Genomic DNA, 22877 nt, shown 5'->3' with positions numbered 1-22877 from the left:
CCCCCCCCCCCTCTCTCTCTCTCTCTCTCTTCCTCTCTCTCTCTCTCTGTCTATATTAAAATATATAATCTAGCTACTATACCACTAGCATTTTAGAATCGGGTTGCAAATAAAAATTGGGTTTATATTATTTCATGAAAATGTTAAAAAGACACAAAAGTGAGCTTTATGTTACATTAATAGCTGATACATATCTAGATAGACAGGTGTACGTCAATTTTGTAACAACTTTACTAGTCAATTTGTAAAGTTTGCGTCCCTCATGAGTGATTCATATTTATCACATGAAATGATGAAATATGAAAAAGAATTATCAAATTTGCTTAAAACAATATGCACATAAACACATACACTGTAACGTAAAGTTCTGAGTGCAACTTTTAATAAATTTGTTACTACATTACAATATAACTAAAATTTATATTGTTGTACGATATAAATTTAATAATTAATACAAATTAATACAATACAATAAATTTAATGATTAACACAATACAATATATTCTCCTATAAGTGAATTAAAAAAAAAAAAAAACTTTCCATCATTGATAGTTTCACGTCATGATAATTGCGAAATCTATCTGAGTAGTGGTGATCTTTTACCACAGAACTGTAATTTCTTTTGCCTAGCCATCGACTGATTTATTTATCTAGTCGTTAGGAGAAGTGAACGTTACATTACTGACTAATAGCGATGTTGGACACGGATTTATTACCTTGAGGCCGCAGACACAAATTTACTACCTTGTGGTTAGACACTCACGAAGTTCAATTTCTGCTTGGACGTGTGCGGAACTCTTTTCTTTCGTTCGCACGGCTCTTTAGAAACGTCATTACGTCAGACGTACGTGACGTAATTAGCAACTTTCGCAATATATATTCGACGAATATCTTCTAACCCCTTTAAGCCCTTTAACCGTTTGTCTGTCGCACATTCCATAGCAATGGCGCATTATTGCCGAACGTTTCGTGAGAGATATATGGAGATCGGTCCTTTGCTTACTCAGAGGAGATATCCGTGTCAGCTGGATATGTACTTTCGGCCATAGCTATATGCCATTACGTACGCAGATATGCTATCGACGTGGACGCGCGAATACATACCCCAAATCCGTCGGTCGTTTTTTTTTTGCGGACATTCCGATCCTTTTGCACACATGTATGCACGCATTACAATCCCGCGATCGCCGATGAGCTTGAAAAAGTCGTCTTGAAGCTTGAAAAAGCGATATATTCCCTCTCGTGGTGTTCACTATTGCTACTCGCAGGGGTGGTTTCGTTAAGATTATCCGACGAATCGTTCAAGTAGAGTGAGCGTGTACACTGAGGAAGAAAATATTTAAGAAATAGTAAATATTTATATTCGCGCAGTGTGTGGGTAGTAATAACATATTTATTTATAATATACCATAATAATATACAATACTTTTCGAATAAGAAAATATACATTTTTTTAAAACTTTAAGAAAACCTTAAAATTTCATCATATTTTCCTATCGAATGCAGGATGAAGTCATACTAAAGATCAACGAAGTAACAATGTTACAATCTTTCTATCACTGACTGTATAATCAGTGGCGAAAAGATTGCAACATTGTTATTTTTTAATCAATTTCGTAATGCAACCGTATTCAATAAGAAAATTGATTTTTCTATCATTTTTTTGAAGATAAGTTCTCCTATTTGTTATAGGATGTATATCGGAGATAACAATTTATATTTTATATTTGCAACGAGATTGCAATTTTTCTACTATTCACTGAATAAGCAGTGGAAGAAAAGTTGCAATATTTCTATTTTTAATTCCTCAATGCATCCGTATTCAATAAGAAAATTTGTTTTTTAATAATTCCCAGAAGATACATTTTCTTACTGGTTACGGGACGCGCTGCGAAACTTATCAGGGTAAAAATATTGCAAACTTTATAAGCATCTGACTGTATGAAATGTTTGCTAAAGTTCATCGAGATAACAATGTTGCAATTTTTCTGTCACTGATCGTATAATCTGTTATAAAAGGTTGCCACATTTTTGCTTTTTTACTGAATTTCGCAACCCATCCACATGCAATAAGAAAATTTATTTTTCTAGTAATTTTCAAAAGAAAAATTTAAAAACAGAATACGTGCAGAAATTCATCGAGACAATAATGTTGTGATCTTTCCACCACCGAATGTGTATTCAATGAAAGTCTGAATGTAGTACTGACTTTTATTCAAAAGACATGTACAGTTAGTGACACAAGAAGGTAATAATTTTACTACGATAATTTCCTTAACGCGTATGTGGTGTCCAATAAGAAAATTTATTTTCTAAGAGTTATTAAGAAACAAATTCTATTATCGGATACGAAAGTATTGCGAAAATTCATTGAATAAAGAAAATATTACAACTTTTCTTACGTCGATTATATAGTCGGTAGCAGAAAGGTTGCAACATTGTTATCTCGATAAACTTCAATAAGCACATTCCGTACATTCAAATATTTAACCCTCCATTGCCCTCATTCAGCTGACGAACGTTAGTGCTTTCGTATAAGCGAGTGCTTGTTATTAATTAAATTTAAACGAAAATTTAATCATTACAGTATTAATACACAGCTTCATGAAAACGACTAAATGTATTAAAACGTTGATTTATTGTTGATCCATCAGAATATAATAAGCATAAATTTTATAACAGCGCTAGTCGCATTAACTTCACGTATTTACTCTCGCTATGAATGCATGTTAACACTTCCAGAGTTTATTAACAATAGTTGTACTAATGAAAATAAGAAAATACGACCGTATAAATATAACCTAAAAGATTGCAAATAAAAAAATTTCAAAGCTAACTGTTAAGAGCCACTTTTATATAGTTAGAAAATAAAATTTCAACTGAACGCACGTCTTATATAAGAGAAATTGAGGGTTAATGTCTATTAACAAATGTTATATTAACGAAATTAATGATCATACAAATATAATCTGAAAGGTTGCAAATGAAAAGTCAAAAAATTTCAAAATTAATTGTTAAGTCACTTTTATATAATCAGAAAATAAAATCTCAATTGAATGCGCTCGCCTCATACGAAGACAATAGAGGGCTAAAGTTTGCAATACTTTTACCTTGGCAAGTTTCGCAACGCGTCCTGTAACAGGAAAACGTATCTCTTGGGAAAAAACGAATTCTTCCATTGAACATTAGTAGAAATGTTAAACTTATCGAAGTAAAAGTGTTGCTATCTTGAAACATCTATAACTGCACCTAGTACGAAAATATATCTTCCGAGAGTTATTGAAAACAAATTCTCTTATTGAATGCGGATGCTTTGTGGAAATATAAAAAATAATAAAATAATAATAATAAAGAGAAAAAAACAGAAGTATTGCTACCTTTTTTCCTGACTTTTTTTCCTTTTTTACTGATTATATGGTCGGTGGTAGAAAGATTTGCAAGCTCGAAAAACAAAAAAACCGTCAGATTCGGCGATCTGTTTCTTTTTTCTAGTTGCTGGCGCTGTTCGTCAACAAAAGGTTTTCCGTAGCACGGCGTTATCGTTATACGGCAGTCACGTCGTTCCCCGCTCGTCCACTTTGTCACCTCTGGTCATTCTTTTCTCGCTGTTTCACCCTCTCCTCGTCCCCCTCCTCTGATGCCTCACTCTTCCTCAGGTAGTATCTCTCTCTCTCGCGACATTTTTTTTGTCACTGGCGCTTCCCCATCGAGTACCATCGCGTTATCGGCAGTACCGAGACCGTGTCCCTGATAAACGATTTTTTTCCTTTTATCACAAAGTACATAAATTACAATCATAAGTTTCGATTATCCGCTCGCGTGAACGCATATTTTGGTCCAGTCCTTTCGCCCTAATAATCGTACTGAAATTTGAATATCCAGGAAACACGCTAAACACGTTAAGTATAAATTTTGAAAACTTAAAGTAAATGTTTTAATAATTGAACCTTATTCTAATGATTAAAACGTTAATAATATATTTATAATAAAATATATATTTAACACATATAGGGTGTCCCAGAATCTCTTCTCCGCAAGTTTTGTGGGAACGTAGAATGGATTGAGATAAATATAAAAGTCCTGTACTATTTTATGATATTCGCAATGATAGTTGAGATATTAATTAAAAAAGATTAATGAATAATCACGCGCAATATGGTAGAGCTGCAATGTGTGCAATGTGTACTTGTATATTAAGTCAAATTAAATAAAAAAGTCCTTGATCATTTTGCAAATAACCACGTAGATTTTTAATTATTAATGAAAGAAAATTGTTATATGATCAAGCGTGATAATATACAAATCTTTTTTATTTAATATCTAAAAATTTATGTAGTTATTTGCAAAATGGTAGAGGACTTTTTGTTCAGTTTGACCTAATATATAAGTATGAAACGGCGCTTATCTACCATATCGCGCGTAATCATTTACCAATTGTTTTAAATTAATATCTCGAAACTTATCGCGAATTTTACAAAACAGTATGGGACTATTATGTTCACTTAAATCTATTCTATATTCTCACAAAAATTGTGAAGGAGAGAGACAGAGTCTGGGACACCCTGTATATATTTAATATTTCTTTAAAAAAGTCTTCGAAATTTTGTTAAAGAATATTTCTTTATGCTAATTTGTAAAATTAGCATATTACATTTTTATTATTTACTAATTACTCAATTATTGAGTTTGTATTATTCGGTAATTAGGATATGACTCATATTTTAGTTTAATTACTGGTACAATCGGTATTATCTAATATCTCATTGAAATTGTGATTAATATTTATTGAATACTAGATAGCCCTGATGATGCAAACTGCAACGTTTGCGAAACGTCGGCATATCGCTGATTCAAGACACGGCTTCATTCTAGAAGCTATACCTAGACATAATATTTATTGAATATTTTATTTCCTATTATTTTTCGGTCGCTGACAAGAAAAAGTTTTACATAGACATTAATTTTGTTAGTAATTTTACTAATTATTTGTTAATAAAAATGTAACATTGATTGTACTTTCTTATTAGCTCAGTCATTGGGATATTTACTTTAGCCAGTTACTATCACTTCATTACTCGTAATCACCGCCCGCTGTATTTACTTACGTGACAGCAAGAATAAGGGACGTTGCGCGAGACATTATAGCGGGATTATCTAATTTTCAATCACGGGTAATTCTTAGTCAATCTTATTATAACGCTCTACGAAGCTCTCTTCACGGCCGACGATGGTATCGAACGCACGTGTTAAAACTGAGAATCGAAGAGGCACATTAAAGGCCAAGCGCGCAACGTGAATACTTTGAAGTCTCGCCTACCCTGCGAGCTTTGACGCCAGACAACACGGAGCCATATTTCTGACATTCCGTATGGGCTGGAATTCGTCAAACACGTAATTGTATTTCCCCACGCGGCAGTCGTTCCACGCTCGCCCCTGGTGAACTTAAGAATTTCCACTTTCGCATATCTACTATATTATCACTAATAACGCTACGACTAATAAGGATAGTTTTGATTAGATCACACTGGTCAACAGATAACTTGTCACATGCACTGAGAAAAAAAATTACTAAATTTCAAAAAACGTATGTATGTAACGTTTGATAGTACTGTGAAGATATTTGTTTAAATTAAGTAATTATTTTCTAAAATTAAATAAAGAAGTTTTAAATATAAATTTGTTTCTTCAATTTTAGAAAATAATTACTTAATTTAAATAAATATCTTCACAGTACTATCCAAACAAACGTTTTTTGAAATTTGATAAATTTTTTTCTCAGTGTGGATTTTCTGTGATGTGTTTTTGGTGTATTTTTATGCGTAGAATCCGAAAATTCGGAATTTTTCCGTTATTCAGAGCTTTTCGATCATCTAAGAGTTAAAAAGATGCTAAAACTGAAAACTTTACCGACAGTATATTGAAATTTTTCTGCAAAGTTTATGTCGTATTAATTTTACAAAATTACAAATGTTTTTACGTAATAAAGGTATGTACAAAAATTAATTGGAGCACTACTAAATATGTGATAAAAACGAAAAAAAAATTTAAATGTAAAATTTCAAGCTGTCAGTTAACGTAATATTTACCTAATCCAAAAGTTCCGTAGCTTGTATATACCGAATGTGTAAATACTCCAAACAGAAAAATTTTTAGGAATATTATTGTACCTTCACATTTGAATTTAGAAGCTTAAGAATAAGAATCTTCTGGTAAGAAGCTTCTGCAAAAGTTTGCAGAAAGACTTCTACATATGCGTGGTTAGGTCTTCCGTTGAATATGGTTAAACAAAACAATTTATGTAACACACATTTATGTAAAAGTTATGAATATACTAAAACAAAGTATGTAAGTTATGAATATGGTAAAACAAAACAACAGATATTTATGTAAGTTCTGTATATTTGTATACAAGAAATACGAAAAGGAGAGGCGTGATTGTATTAGTAACGATCGTCTCTACGTTATCGACATTATTCAAGTTCGTTATCAATTTCAGTATTCTCTTAATATATTGAACATGAAGAAAATATAGTAATAATTACAACAAACTTTTGCAATCGTCGATTGTACATTATAATTATGGCCAAAACTATTATATATTAAAAATATTACATACGTTTGATCTTTTATTACAAAATGATTATTATTGCTTGAATGTTTTTCACATCGCATATTTGCTAAATTGTCAAATTTATTTTTTTAGTTATTTATATTGCAATTTTAGTTAGTTATTTATATCGCAATTGTAGTCCAGTTTTATAAAAAGCGTTATATAAAGAAATATATTTAACATTTTACTCCAATATTTTTTCTGTACACATGGAACATTTCACACAATTCACAATTCGATTTAATTTTAATTTTTTTTTTCATATTGAAATACAGTATCAGTATCACATATCTACCAAAAAATTTTTGTCTGTCTACAAAAATTAATTAAAATTAACGATTTTTCTCTTCTTATGCAATTGTTTCCAATTAAGCACAAAATATAATAAAAGCTGATACATTTTTTATTGTTAAAAGAGACATACTACAAACCAAATATAGCAAAAAATCATTAGCTTTTATATTTAAAATTAGATAAGCCATGTCTGTATATATAGAAATAATCAATTTTCTTGAAACATACCTATCACATATACATATCATTCCATTGGAAGATCCTGAATGATAGAAGAAAACGTGTACATTTTTAGTTTAGCGTAAAAATACTATATAAATCAAATAATTTGATCCACGTGGCAAAAAGTCGTTCCTTGCAGAGATCAGTGTTCAACGAATCGTTACAATGTCGAATATGAAATTCGCACAACAATTTTCACGCCGCAAAAGCATTAAATATTATTCAGAGGTAATTAAGAATGACTACACAATTCCTCTCAAGACTGCTTTTTTCTTTTTTTTTTAATAAGAATATCCAGATTTCTTTTCTCTTGATCGTTATTTTCTTTGAAAAACTTTATAAAACATAATACAAAATATATCTAATTTTTATTTGCATTTGACGCGAATTAAAAGGAGTTTAAGTAAATCAACAGGAAATAAATATCTTACCATAGAGCTTTTCCGGACATATCACTTAAGAAGTTAATTCTCACATTGAGGATCGAAGCAACAATGAAATGACGCGTATGTAGCAAACACTGAAACACACAGATATCTCATTAACAACTCGATAAACCGACATACAGAGAACTCGGCCACCATGACGATTTATCTATGAGACCCTCTCATTATTCATCTCCCCCAGCTTGTGCGAACTTTCACGACGATTCATCGCGAGACGCTTCGTGCGCGTAACATCGCCATCGAAAATCACGGTCGTCAGCGCTCGATCGATCCACGTCGGATCCGCATCGAAAGCAAGAATCTCCCGCGCTTTTTAAGGCATTCGAGAAGGGAGGCAAAAAGGCGTCTACTAGGATATTTCTCTAGACGTTGCGACGCCACGAGGTGGCAAAAAACGCGGTCCAGCCGGCCGCAAAAAGGCATCTCTCGCCGAGTCATTCTCAGCGCGGGTTTGCCTACGGGGTACCCGAAGCGTGTCCAGTGGTCAGGGTGGAACTAAGGTCGAAAGTAAGGTGACTCTCGGCCGGCGAGTGCGAAAATTGAGATTTCGCGGGCGAAAGTACGGGCCTGCCGACGTATTGATTCTCGGTTGGTGGAGAGAGGCAGCGCGCCTGTGCTCCGGCGGTCGTTCGTTCACGCAGACCGCGCGGGAGCGAGCGAGAGGGCGACAGGCGGTTTCGGGGTGGGAAGACCTGTGCAGAAGCGAGACCGAGTCACACAGCCGCGCTCGTTCCCCGTGATCCTGCCACCGAGTCGCTTCCGAGTCCAGTCTTCCCCTAGGCACTCGACAGGCCGGTACCTCTGTTTCTCGAAAGCGAACACGCGCTTCGTCGTACTCTCGCGCGCACACATACACGTATACCCCCTTTCCGTATACGCAACACGTATCCATAGACACATACACGAAGAAATACAGACGTTAAGCTCACGCATAAGCGGACACATAGACCCACGTACATTCAGTCACTCGGTAATCGCGCACTCGCGTACAGACACGTGTGCCTAAGTGCGCGCACACGTACGAGTGGTACGCGTGCACACTCCCACACGCGCACACACACACGCGCATACACTACACACACATATGTCCACACACTCGGAGGAATACACATACACGCGCGTATATATACACGCAAGAGCCAACAAAGTTCACATGTCGCAGCAATCACGCGTTCGGCAAGACACGCGCACCTGCGTGCGCGGCATATAAGTATGCGCACGAGCTAGAAGGAGAACGCCAGCCGAAGAAACGCACGCGGGTGCACACGCACACCGGCGCCCACATGTCCACCCACACTGTGTACGCGCGCACGCGAGACAGCGAGCCGTGCACCCTTAACGAGCGGCCGTCGCCGTCATCGCCGACCGTCAACCGCACGCGCTGATCCGCGTAGAAGCCCAGTCCAGAGCTCAGAGCGCTCTCGCGCGCAGCCTGACACGAGCCTCGTCGTGATCCTCCCGTGACTCCAAGTCCACTGACTTCCGCCGTGGGTGCTATCTCCGCTGCTTCCGCTATACTTCGGCTTTATTACCGCTCTACTACTCCGCGAAGAAAAGAAGAAAATCGACTCCTACGAGTCCAAAGTTCGCGAACGACGCTAACGATTGGAACACGCCGGGTTCCCGGGCCGCCACTCCGAGGAGTAATCTCTCGAGACTTGGAATTTCCGAGCGGAGGAAGGAGGTCTCTCGAGGAAATCTGCGGCTCTAATACGAGGACGTCGACGTGTCCCCCGGAAAAGCAACCCCGTGAACACGGAGAGGGAGAAAGCGTGAGACGACGCTCGTAGACGCGCGATTGGGCCGGCGGATCGGGACGTTTCGAGCAGAAGAACACGAGGGATCGCGCTCGAGCCTAAGAGAGGTACGCGAAAAGGTGAGAAGATCAACAACACTTCGGCCGTCAGCGGGTCATGTACCTTGCTGAGAGAGAGGGTGACGACGAACTTACAAGAGGCGAGCTCAGCTCGGCACGGCGACCCCACGACTGAAGACAAGTTCTGGGCCTGTAGCAGCAGCCTAAACAACCCCAGTGATCTTCCTCCGCGAAAATATATATAGAGAGATATATAAAGAAATATATATATATATATTATATATATATATATATATATATATACACATACGTACACATTGCACACACTCGACCGTCGTACGCGCGTCTATTTTTGTTACCACCGTCGCGCGCCGCGGAGAGCGGGCCAAGAAACGGCGGAATATCGAAGAGTTCCAAAAGTATCACTTGTTAACGAACGAGATCACCTGCACCGAAGATAGAGGAGAAAGGAAGAGAGAGAGTGTAAGAGAAAGAAAGATATAGACAGACGAGAGAATAATATTTCTATAACTATAAGAAGAAGAAGAAGAGAAAGAGAGCACACATATCTTAACGACGTTGATGATTCATAGTATATTTTGGTCATACACTGAGCGAAAAGGGCCGACGACGGCTGAAGCGAGACAGAGGAGCAGGGAGACGGAGTTACAAACCGACAAAACAATCGTGACAGGCACAATAATAAACGACCTTACAAGAGTACAGTAGTAGAATTAACGATTTAAAAAGCGATAGCGATTCAGAGAGACGTATATTATAGTGCGATAAGAAGCGGAGGCCAACTGGCGGGCTCATATTGTATGAACTTTTGTATGCCGGCGGTGTACTATCGACGGGGAAGCATGTACGAGGGCGGCATGGCTGGTGAACGACAGGTACGTTCGCGATAACGATCCGCCGAGCACACACCACGGAATCACCATAAGTTTCGTCGTTATCGACCCCGCCGCGTCAGACAAAATTTCCCCATTCGCTCGTCCATACGAGGCGAGGCGAGCCGGTGTCCTAATTGTCGTTAAATTGTGCTCCAATTGTGCGTCAATCACTCGTTTACCCATACACTTCGTTGGATTGCACCGAGCCGGGAATGACCGACGAGAGAGAGCGTATCGTAATAAACGCGCATCCGAACCGTCGTATCCGCCAGAAAGGATGCACGTTTCAGCGCTTCAAACACTGCACTTGACACGTAAATCCTACTTTACATCGCGGCTTACGTAACACACGCAAATATATTAAAGCTTAAGACCGCGTAATGTATACAGCCGCTGCGGAAACCAACTAGATCGCTCCCTAGCGGGCCGCTATCTGCACATTGCTATCTGAAAGCGATTTCGTTACGCGAGCTCTTTATGCGCACGTAAGAGCATGACGCATTTCTTCGTATTTCGACTCAGCGAGAATGAACGGTGCGCGCCAGCGAGATAATTGAGACTCCTTTCAGAGCGTTTGTAAAAAATTTCGACTGTTTAAAGAGAGCTCCGAAAGGTGCTCTAGAACGGAGAGAGAAAAGGAGTCGACGCTTTAGAAAAATACCGAGTCTCCTTAAAACCGGGAAGAACGTCATTAAGCTCCGCCGGGAAGGACGGCTCCGTTTATCGCGCCGCTATAACCGAAAGCTGATTCGAGACTCTTTTTTTCCTTCCACCAGAACAGAGAACAGGAAGGGCTGAAGCTCCAGCACCGCGCGGCTCGTTCAACACATGTGCACATCTCTTAATTGACTTATTGCGTGGGCCCTATATATGGTTGTAATATTTCGTTCAAACTTAAACGTACAGCTCATGAAAACAATGAATATATATAAGAAATGTTTTCAAAATAATAGAAGCATTATTGTGTGAAACGTTGGCTCTTATTGGCCTTTCATTCCGTTATTTTGTTCGTGTACATCGGCACAGTTTCGATTTATTCATTTGGAAACATTTATTATTTCAAAACTTCATCCCCCTTATGAAGGGGTATAAAACGGCATTACAGAAGGAGTACAGATATGCCGTGTTTCAGTTTTGTGAAGAAATTAATCAATCTTTTCGATCTTCAGCGCTTCAAAAAAAAAACGTGTTTATTAACATAGCTTTGATTTAGTTACTTTAAACAGTTATTATTATATTTTAAAACTTCATCCCTTATGAAGGAGTACAAAATGGAATTTACAGCTGTACCGTATTTCAGTCTTCTAAAGAAATTAATTAACGTTCTTGGTCCTCATATTAATTCAGAAAGAAGTTTGCATCAACATAGCCTTGATTTATATATTTCAAACTTCATTCCGTATAAAGGAATACAAAACAGAGTCTATAAACGCGCTGCGTTTCAGTTCTCTGATGAAGTTAGTCGACGTTTCTGATTCTCAACACTTCAGAAAAAGATATATATTAATAGAGCTTTGTTTATATATATATTTTTAGAGGTTTGTTTATTTTAAAATATTTATTATTTTAAAACTTCGTCTCTTACAAAAGAATACTACACAAAATTTATAAATATATCATGTTTTATGAAAAAATTAGCCAACTTTTTCGGTCTCCAACACTTCAAAAAAAGAAAAAAACGCATATATCAATAGAGCTTTGATTCAATTGCTTTCAAATATCTATTATTTTAATACTTTATCCCTTATAAAGGAACACAAAACGGAATTTGCAGATGAACTGTGTTTCAGTTTTTTGAAGAAATTAGTTAACGTTTCTGGTCCTTATATTAATTCAGAATAAAGCTTGCATCAACGTAGCCTTGATTTATATATTTTACAACTTCATCCCTTATAAAGAAGTACAAAACGGAATCTGCAGATGCCTCGTTTCAATCTCGTAACGAAATTAGTCGACATTTCCAGTTCTCAATGCTTCAGAGAGAAGCGTGTATTAACCTTGATGGCCTTGGATTATCCCCAATCAACTTTCCCGATCTTCAACACTTCATAAACTAAAGACGTCTGTTCACGTGCCCGCTCCGCCACGGATTAACAGATTTCCAAACGTGTTTTCAGGGACCGCCGCGTTTATACAAAGGGATCAAATTAATTTTTGTTTCAACGCGCGCGTCACGCTATTTTCCCGTCGGCTACCGTGCTGAAAAGAGTACAGAGAGAAAAAAGGTGTTGCCCGCGAGAATTGAAGATTCATACCCGAGAGATCAGCTCATCTTTCCAGCATGATCTCCTGCAGAAATAATATGCAAAAGAGCGAATGAATAATTATGTTCGCTCCCGCGCCGCGTGTGTAACGTAGTATGCATAGAAATGTATGAATAAATTTAATTCCATTTTTCACGTGCAACATGTATCTGTACGTAATGCCGCTACTGTTGCTGCTGCTGCTGCTGTAGGAGACGAGTTCCCGTCGTGAAAAATTCCGGGACGTTTCAGCGCGCTTTCGACAGCGATTGCGAAACTTCCGGGCCGACTCGGAACGGAAGGATTTCGCGAAAAAAGCCCGATGTTCGAAGGTTCTCGCGTTTCCGCGAGCGCTCGCGCATATCGACGTCCGTTCCACGACGTCTCCGATTTCAAAGCGCGAACTCTTTTAATAAATTATTGAAATCGTATCGCGCACGAACCACGGCCTCAATTCTTGCGAGTCTGCACTCCCGCAGGCAGTTAGCGTACACGTCACGACGTTATCACGGATGATTCATTTTATGAGCATTACTTAAAGGTAGACTGTCACGCTTTATGAACGAGAGATAGAGGCCATTAATCTGTGTCAAGTTAATCATGATTGTTTTAAAGGTCATCCTCGTAAGATCCCTTAAGGAAACTGAACTTTAACGATCGAATAGCCGCGAGCTTGCAAATCTATAGGCGAAATTGCTACCGTAAACCTCAACAAAAGTATCTCCGCAAAAGGGAATCCCCGGCCACAAGGAGAGCACGATTTGCTACACTGGGAAATAAATATTTAAACATTAATAAATATTTATTAGGTGGGTACACCATCAACATATTTACTTAAGTTAAAATTCTCTTCATTTAAATTGGGCATTCTTTACTTAAATATATTTACTTAAATCAAAATTCTTTTCATTTAAGTAAATATATTAATGATATCCACTTAATAAATATTTGTTAATTTTTAGATATTTTTTCTCATTAACATATTTACTGAAATCAAAATTCTTTTTATTTACTCGGTTTGAATGAAGAGAATTTTTATTTAAGTAAATATATTAATGGTACCTACCTAATAAATATTTGTTAATTTTCAAATATTTTTTCTCAGTGTACTTGTCTGATTAGCGGCATTCGCGGCCCGATCGCGCTCTAATCGATTTTTCCGCGGGACTGCCGATATTTACGGCGACGTGAGCGCGTTCACCCTTTGACATAAAATATGCGCGACAAATCGGGAAATAACGAAATAACGTAGCTCGTGCGATTAAAGTTGCACCCGCGTCGGCTCCTCAAACGCGAAATCGAGCCTTGCTCAAGCCTTTACGAAGCGATCCCACTGGGCGAACCTTGGAGTTGAACCGAGGGTGAAAGAAAATTGGATACCAAACCGATGCGAACGATGTCGTTGTTCGGGATTTCGAGGTCCCAGGCAAACTATCTTGCCTCATGTATTACAATTAATATTAATATTGATATTAATATTAATGCTTCATTTATTATGCGCTTTGGGGTAAATTCTCTCCGTTGCACGCAATGACAAATACAGTTTCATGTTTCAATGTATTTAGAGAAATAAAGCACGACATAATTACATTATAAAACATGTTTGTGCACTGTGAGAGAAAAAATGTCTAAAAAAAGATATTTATTCGATAAACCGACTAATAACATGTTTATTACCAATATAAAGTATTTTTCAAATAAGAAAATATATATTTTCCTAAAATCTTAGCTCCTTAGCGATTGTACATTCTATTTAAATAAAAAGAAAGAATTTATGTTCAGATAAATATATTATTAGTACCTACCGAATAAATATTTTTACGTACTTACTTATACTTATACTAATATAAATTATACTAATATACTAATATAATTATATTAATGTAATTATATTTATACTAATATAAAATATTTTTCTTATAAAAAATGTTTTTTTAACCTTAGTTTCTCATAAAACCAATTATTTATTATATTTGAATAAAAAGATTTATGTAAATTTATTATCAGCATTCACGAATAACCGAATAAACATTTTGTTATCATTTAGATATTTTTTCTCTCAACAATTAATAGTACAGATATAGTGTTAACGACAATAATATTATATATATGTTGCTGTTTTACTTTTTTGTTAGAACAACAAAAAGATATATATATATATATATATAATTAGTACCAGAAATAATTATAATTTTAGAGATGTTTATTTTTTTCTTTGCTTACTCACACACATACAGTATAGAGTAAAACAGGGAACAGTAGTACTATATGCTACTTTGGATAATTCAATGAAAACATGAAGATAATTCAGTACAAACAAGAGACAAAGTACACAAGAGAAAAACATGTATTTCCACTTACAACCGCGATATCTCGCAAACCGTCGAATTCTCATGCTTAATTTAAAGTCCTACAAATCAAGGTCTGATAGTACCCAATCCAGACTCGATTTATTATCAAATGTTATTTGATCCGCTTTGTATTCACGTTGGTAAAACCAGAACCGTGCCTGCGGATCGTTTTCTTGTCAATAAAACGATTATCAACAAACAGATTCGAACTTAAATTCACAAAAGCAGGTCAAGCCAAAGATTATATTTCATAATAAATCGGCCTATTGATCGAATATTATCGGACCTTGATTCGTGCAGAACTTCAATTCAGCTTGTACCGGCGAGTCTCAATTCGTACTGACTTCCCGAGTATGGTCAAATGACGATATTTATTCAAATACAACTATTCTCAGCGAAACTCTCCAGAAACATATTTTGAGCTTAAATAAAATATAGCGATACTAATTCTGATTTTTTAGGGTATCTTGCTTAAAATAAAAAAAGTACCCTAGGCATGTGCAAAAACACGCATGTGGGTCACACACAATAAGCTACTGTTTAGCAACGGTCGCTTTATGGGCGATTCGCAAACAACGTTACTCTATTGACAACAGTGTGACTATAGTTATATGTGGACAGTGGGGCGCGATTGTCCCCATGTCCCCAGGGTACTTTTTCTGGTTTTGACTAGGATACATTCAATAGTCTGGATTTTTATTGTTATGTTTCCTCATATTTAAGCTCATTGACCATGTTTTTGGAGAGTTTCCCCGAAAATGGCAATACCCGAATAAATATCGCCTCTTGGTCATATCCTTTTGATCCTACTTTCGACCTCAATATTCCATTTAATGGCTATTTCAATACTCTGACATCTACATCAACCTCTTTTGATTCTATTTAATCCACTAACTCTGTCCAAAAGTCTTCTTTAGAACCTATAAGTAACATTTTGTATGTTTTTTGTTACTTAGAAACTAAGTAGAAATTCACTTTCCATATGTCTCAAATATACACTGATCCTTCAAAATATATAGATATCAAAAAGTTCAGGTTAAAATAGTAGAGCTAAAATTTTGACTCGAATTTTCTCGAGAATTTCGTGTTTTTTCTTGAAAAGAAATTTTGTGCATTTTCTACTATTTAGAAGTGCTAAGTTGAAATTCAGTTTCCACGTCTCTCAAACATACACTAATCCTTCAAAATATACAGATATTATAAAGTTCAGGTCAAAAGAGTAAAGCTAAAATTTCGACTCGGGTTTCCTCGAGAATCTCATGTCTTTCTCTTAAAAAGAAATTTTGTGCATTTTCTGCTATTTAGAAGTGCTAAGTAGAAATTCAGTTTCCACGTCTCTCAAACATACACTAATCCTTCAAAATATGCAGATATTATAAAGTTCAGGTCAAAAGAGTAAAGATAAAATTTCGACTCGGGTTCCCTCGAGAATCTCATGTCTTTCTCTTAAAAAGAAATTTGGTGCATTTTCTGCTATTTAGAAATGCTAAGTAGAAATTCAATTTCCACGTCTCTCAAACATACACTAATCCTTCAAAATATGCAGATATAAAGTTCAGGTCAAAAGAGTAAAGATAAAATTTCGACTCGAGTTTCCTCGAGAATCTCATGTCTTTCTCTCGAAAGGAAATTTCATCGAAGACGATACGTCCTCGTACGTATTTGTCTAGACATTCTATCCCGAGACTCGTTTCCCCTTTCTGCTCTATTGGTATTATTTTAAACGAGAATCCCTTCCTCTCTCTCACGCAGAGATCCATTGCTGTTCCGTCGGGCGCAGGGAACATTCGCATTTAAGAGACTCCTGGACTCTCGAATCCTCGAAACCCTCGGACCCTATTGCATTAGGGAGAATCCCCGCGCAATCAAGGAAACTACCCTTCTATTCCGACAAGCAACCAAACGAATATTCTTACCTCGATTTACAGGCGCAAATTGAAAATGATATCCCGGTAAACAAACCATCGCATCACGTGAAGCTATGAAACGCGTCGCAGCGAAATCATAAAAATATCATCACCAAAGTATCGAATTATTTAATAACAATAATCATATCTCTTTGCGATACGTTATCGTGTGTACGAGGCGCGTGTATGCGTGATAACAATGTGTGTAATGGATAACCTATCAAAATCGACAAAATAAATTTAATGTCTCTTGTGTAAATCAATTTTTAAGCGAGGAAACTTTATAATAGAAATACTCGCGTCTTTCTCTCGCTAACTTATAGTAGAAATTTTATAATCGAAATTACTGTAGAATTTCGTAATCTAGAACATGCCGATTCTCTCTGTCTTAATTTATTACCTTCCTTCCGTTTCATACGTGCTATTTAAAGACTAAAATCTGTTATTACAAAATTTGCTAAGTTTTTTAGGTAGACTCTGTTGACATTCGACTTCTGTATTACTAAGAAAAACATAGTAAGATTGAAAAGAATTTGTACGTAAGAAAGCTAAATTCTCTCCGTATATTCAGTCGTGTAAATTTTAATTACACGTGTTCGGATATATACGTTGCGTTACGTTCATAAGAATGAATAAAGTTCAACATCGCATGTGCAAATCAGTTTTTGAACGAGAAGTTGCGTTTTCTCACATAAAAAGAATTTTATGATGGAAATTACAATAAATTTTGTGATCAAAGAATATATCGACATTTTATCTCCTAATTTATTACTCTTTCATCTCATGTGTACTATTTATATTTAAAAAACTGTAAAGTCTAATATATTCCTTTGCAAGGAAAATATTAAATTTTCCTTTATGAACTCTACTATTAGTCTGTTATCTGCATTAATAGATATAACTGGAAAAAAGTTGTATAAAAGAAAGTTATAATACGCACAACTTAGCCGTGTAAACACTATCCGGGTAGAAACTTAAAACGGTAATTAAAAAGAGCCTACACAATTTTTCTCTAGTTCTATCAAGATCTTATAAAGACACTTAGATCCTACAGAGAGAGAGAAAGAGAGAGATGTAACATTCCTACAAATTAGCGCTTAGACTTGTAAATCTATATAGGCCCTATCTTAGTATCTAATTAGACCGTGATTGAAACTGACAACTTTATTTCGATATATTTATTTAAAGTATAAATATTTAAATTTATTTAAGGCATGATAAATAAAAAATTCTTTCTCTCTTTCTTAGCATAATATTATTACAATTTTTCTTACAAATTTTATTACAATTTTTATTATATATAATACTATTATATATAATACTATTATTGTTATCAATATCGAACATCTTTTTTCTTGTTTTCCCTGGCTAATTCATATTTTTATTCTAAATCACAAAAAATGTTATACTAAAATTTATTTTTATTTACCTTATAATTATCAATTAATTAGTTTTAAATTACCTATTAATGAATAGTCGTTTCTTCATTAAAACCATTTCAGGAATTGGCTAGTTTGCCCCTGACCGAGCCTTATTAACACAAGCCTCTTTTGGGGCACCCGCGTCAGCATTAATTTATGGCCTATTCACTAAATTCCACTCAGGATTTGCCTATTTTGGTCTTATCTAAGCCCTACAAAGGCATGCCTATTTTGGGACATCCCTGGCTAGGGCCACTACATACTTAAAGCCCATTCCGATTAATTTTCACCCGCAATTACCCGTGCTCGGAGATATGCATTGCGTTCACGAAGACAATGAGCATTAATGTAGTGTATCGTCGCGTGTGCGAGTCAATTTTTGAACGAGATTACGCTTTCTCATGAATGAGCCGTGTAAACTAAGCGCTAATTAACGTTAATTACTAATATTTGGAGATACCTACGCATTACGTTTACCGGGACAACGGGTATTAATAAAGTTGTGAAACGCCGGGGATAAAACCGGTAACGCGCGATGGTATCCGAAAGCTCATCTACGTGCTTTATAATTTAAAGTCACGCAAGGCTATTAACACTTGTATTAAGCTCGCGCACTCGTGCCTGACCTAATCTCTTACATTAATCTCCTCATGACGATCGCGACGCTTCGGTGAAGCTCGTGCTCAACGAAAGCGTTTATTTACGACGACTCGCGCCAATTTTTACGGCGGCTTGTAAAATACGGTAATTAACTGCACATCCTGGGCCGCGCGCGGTAGAGGCCTGTTTGCGTTACGCTTATTCGCGCAAGGTCCATCGGAACAAGTCACGCAGGAAGATTTACGTATCATTCGCACAGCAGTAAAACGGCGGACGGCGGACGAGTTCGTTTCTTGCGGCGTAACGAAATACGCTCTTAAGTCATTTTCAACGGGTAAACATGTGTCATTCGCGGACGCCTCGCCATTCGCTACTTTAATACGTCGTGCTTTTATCCCTGACTTGAACACGTGTTTAATATGTGAATATCACACGGATAGAATATATTATAGCTCTTCTCGTATAAATTCTTTTCCATCTTTTCTTGCGGTGCAGAAATAGACTGACAGTAAGGTTTATCTTGCTATTGAGAAAAATGTATTGTTACTGCACTGAGAGAAATTATTTGAAACGAAATTAACAAACGGATATTTCCAATCAAAATATCGACGAATTTTTTATTATCTGATGAAATATTATATATCTGATTTGTTTATCTGATGAAATATCATTATGGTCGGAATCGATTCGATTCATTTAATTGATCGGATATCCTGATTGGATATAAAAATTCATTAATATTTTCGAAAATATTGTTTGTTATTTTTTTATCGAATAATTTCTCTCAGTATGAGAGAAATACACTTATTAAATAGTTTCTTGCAAAATTGAATTACATTAAGCATACTTATTGTTAAATTTATTAAAAAGTTTTAACAGCTAAACTACAAAATCCAATTTTGCGAACAACAATTTTTACATAAAGAATAAAACCACGTATTGTTTTCCAGTGAATATCCAGATATTTCTATTCAATCAAAAAAATCTAATCTAACCGCTCAGCGCGCAACTAGGGCGTAATCTATTGAATAAAAGTAACTAAAGTAACAGTTGAATTTGTTACCGTTACAAACAATAAAAAAAAATAACGATCGATTATTGAAAAGAAAATAACGGTAACAATAACGGTATTACAAGTAATGTGTTACTTCCCAGCTCTGATTAAGTGTTACTATCCAAATAGACCTTATGATTGTTACGATGCAAGACAACTGATAATGACAACTTTACAAATTTTTCTAATTATATTCATGGAGCAAACACAATGTATTGAATTGATCATTAAATTTACATTATACAGTAATATAAATTTAACTTTCTTGCTAATGCTGCAGTAAATTTATTAAAAGATTGTCATATTATATTTTACATTACAGTTCGATTTGAGTAAATTTTAATAATTTCTTTCGCATATTTTTTTCATATTTTTTTTGTTAAATATAAGTGCCACATGAACCAATCATAAGAGATACAACCCTTACGTTAAATTAATAAAGTTGCTGTGAAATTTATATACACCTGTCTATCTGGGTATAACATTAATACTAATAACCTTACATATATATTACTGTTGCTGTTTGTTTTTTATTAAAACAGCAAGAGAATATAGTTGGCGCCGACTATGATTTCACATGAGATTAACCAATTTTCTCAGTGCATAGTAAATTCTGCTAGGAAATATGTGGTAAATTGTTTAATAATAGATTTTTCAATTTTTTAGATATAAATAGAGCCCACATAAAACGGAAAAATAATAAATTAAACCAGAATGTCGGATATCTCATTCGATTACGAAATTCTACGGTAATTTCTATTATAAAATTCTCTCTATGCATAGTTTATGACTTCGCATGAAAATCGACGTGCTATGTACAGGTAAATGGATAATAACGCAATAACCCCATCTCGGGGTAACTTCTCTAAGAATTTACATTAACTCAGTGATAAACAATTATATACAGAATGTTATAAGAAAGAAATATGTATATTGTAATATGTATCAGATCAATCAAAAAGTTCAGTTCAATTTTGAAATCGAGTGTGTCTATTGTTCTTGATGGAAACAAATTATCAATCAAGCAAATAATTTGCTGTTTATAAATAATTTTTACTGTCTGCGCTTATTAACCAACGTTGCAACGGTAATTGTTGTAACGTTGCAACACCTCCATCGCGGAACGTAAATTTGCCCTCGAGGAAGTCGACAAATCGAAGCAAACTTTTCGACTCGTCCGATAATTGCCTGAAAGATTGTCGTTGAAAGAAGGCTGCTTAATTCCTGGGAGAACAGTGAATAATTTGGATCGCTGAAAATACTTCATCAAATTCACCTTCGCAACAACAGTTTCATAAAGAGGGAGAGGATTCGTGGCATATCTACGGAATCGGCTGGAATCCAATCACGGATAAACGGATTACCTTAACCCAGCCTGCTCTATCTTTATTTAGACAACACCGTAACGCGCGACACAAGACCGGTGTAATACGGCCGAGCGTTTCGACAAAATTTATTCGCCGTTTATCCACGACGCTGGCGAAGCCATGCGCGATATATTTTTCGCAGGAGGAGCGTGTAGTCAGTGCGCGGCGAGTTTCGTTCGGAAAAACAGAGGAATAGCCCTTTGCCACAAAGCGCACGGGCATTCCCTCGGAGAATTAAAAAGAGAAAAGAACCTGAAAAAAACGGGACATCGGTTTTTGTAGCAATGTCGAGGAAGACGAGCCGTAAGCCCGGGCGTTTCGAGATAGACCACCACCACGACCATCACTATCCTCCCACCCACTATCATTGCATGACTAAAAAGAGCAACGCGAAAAAATCGCGGGACATGACGGCGGAAAATACATTGCCGGTACGCGTATGTACAACCTGCGCTCTGCGGTCCGCTGGTCCCGCCGTCAGTTTAACGCATCGTCGTTTATGACGCATATAAATTCTCCATGGCGACTCTACCGTGAGAGGGAAAGAGACAGAGAGCCAACGTAAACTTCGCGTCACGTCAATGAGACTGACGCCGTGATTGATTACAAAATGCAGACGTCATAGCATGAAGAAGGCATGTGTGTGTGCGCGCGTATGCGTATGGATGTGTGCATCATTAACTCAAGAGTAATCCGCATAGAACATTTTCAAGGATCTAATTAGAACACAGAAAAAAGAACATTCTTGTTTTGAAAATATCTTCATTTCTGACGTGTAAACTTTAAAATGAGATTATATAGTGTTCAACGAAGATTACCTGCGCCAGTACATTTTATATGATTCAACAAATAAAAATATATTCTTATTATTACAAAATAATTTTCATGAATGGAAAACATAAAATATTTGATTGGAAAGATGATGTTTTCAGAAGATATCATTATCATCAAAATAATATTGTATTTTCTTATGAAACTATTATAATATCCAAATAAAATTATAACATTGTTGAAATACAAGAGTTTAAAATTCTTCTAACAAAATTATATATTGTTACTTATATATGAAATACTAATTGTTGACTTGAGTATATTAGTTTTAAGTAAATACTAATTTTTCTTCTATGAACCCATTCAGCGATTTCCGAAAAGAATAATGGGTTCTAATTAGGAAATCTGTAAAGACTCGAAAAATGTAAGATTTTAAAAATGCAATTTTAAGTGGAAAACCCAAACAAATTCCTTTTTTTATCGAATATTTTCCTAAAGTTTTCTTTTTTGTCCGATTTTTACGTTACACATTTATGTTGAACAAAATATCTGAAACTCTTTGAGTATTCATGTACACTTTACACATATAAATATTTAAAAAACATAAATACTCAAACTGTTTCACATATTTTATACAATTTTTCTTTAAGATAAATCATAAATTTTTTGAATGTCTTGAATAAAACAATATATATTATAATTTTACTTCAAATATAAAACTTTAACATCACTTTGGACATTCAAGTATATTGTGATTTATATTATTTACAATAATAGTCGATAAATTATATATGTATATATATATAACGCTGAATGGGTTTATAGAAGAAAAATTAGTATTCACTTAAAACTAATATACTCAAATCAACAATTAGTATT

At 35.7% G+C, this 22877-nt stretch overlaps 1 protein-coding gene across 5 annotated transcripts in view; it reads left to right on the top strand.

The window, feature by feature from the left end:
- LOC116849707 (alpha-catulin) overlaps positions 1–22877 on the top strand; it is a 134944-nt gene that overhangs the window by 25274 nt on the left and 86793 nt on the right. Inside the window, exon 1 of one of the 5 annotated variants that reach the window (XM_032827115.1) lies at positions 8303–10284. The exons of the other annotated variants lie outside the window; for them this stretch is intronic. Within the exon in view, the coding sequence (XP_032683006.1) occupies positions 10210–10284 (75 nt within the window). The 5' untranslated portion in view covers positions 8303–10209. Of the gene's footprint in view, positions 1–8302; positions 10285–22877 lie in introns of those variants that run through there. 5 annotated transcript variants of the gene reach the window in all.

The sequence above is a fragment of the Odontomachus brunneus genome, unplaced genomic scaffold (genome assembly GCF_010583005.1).
Source record: "Odontomachus brunneus isolate Ranch 3 - 2012 unplaced genomic scaffold, Obru_v1 Obru_scaffold_124, whole genome shotgun sequence".
NCBI lineage: Eukaryota > Metazoa > Arthropoda > Insecta > Hymenoptera > Formicidae > Odontomachus > Odontomachus brunneus.
This window is presented reverse-complemented; position numbering and strand designations above follow the sequence as displayed.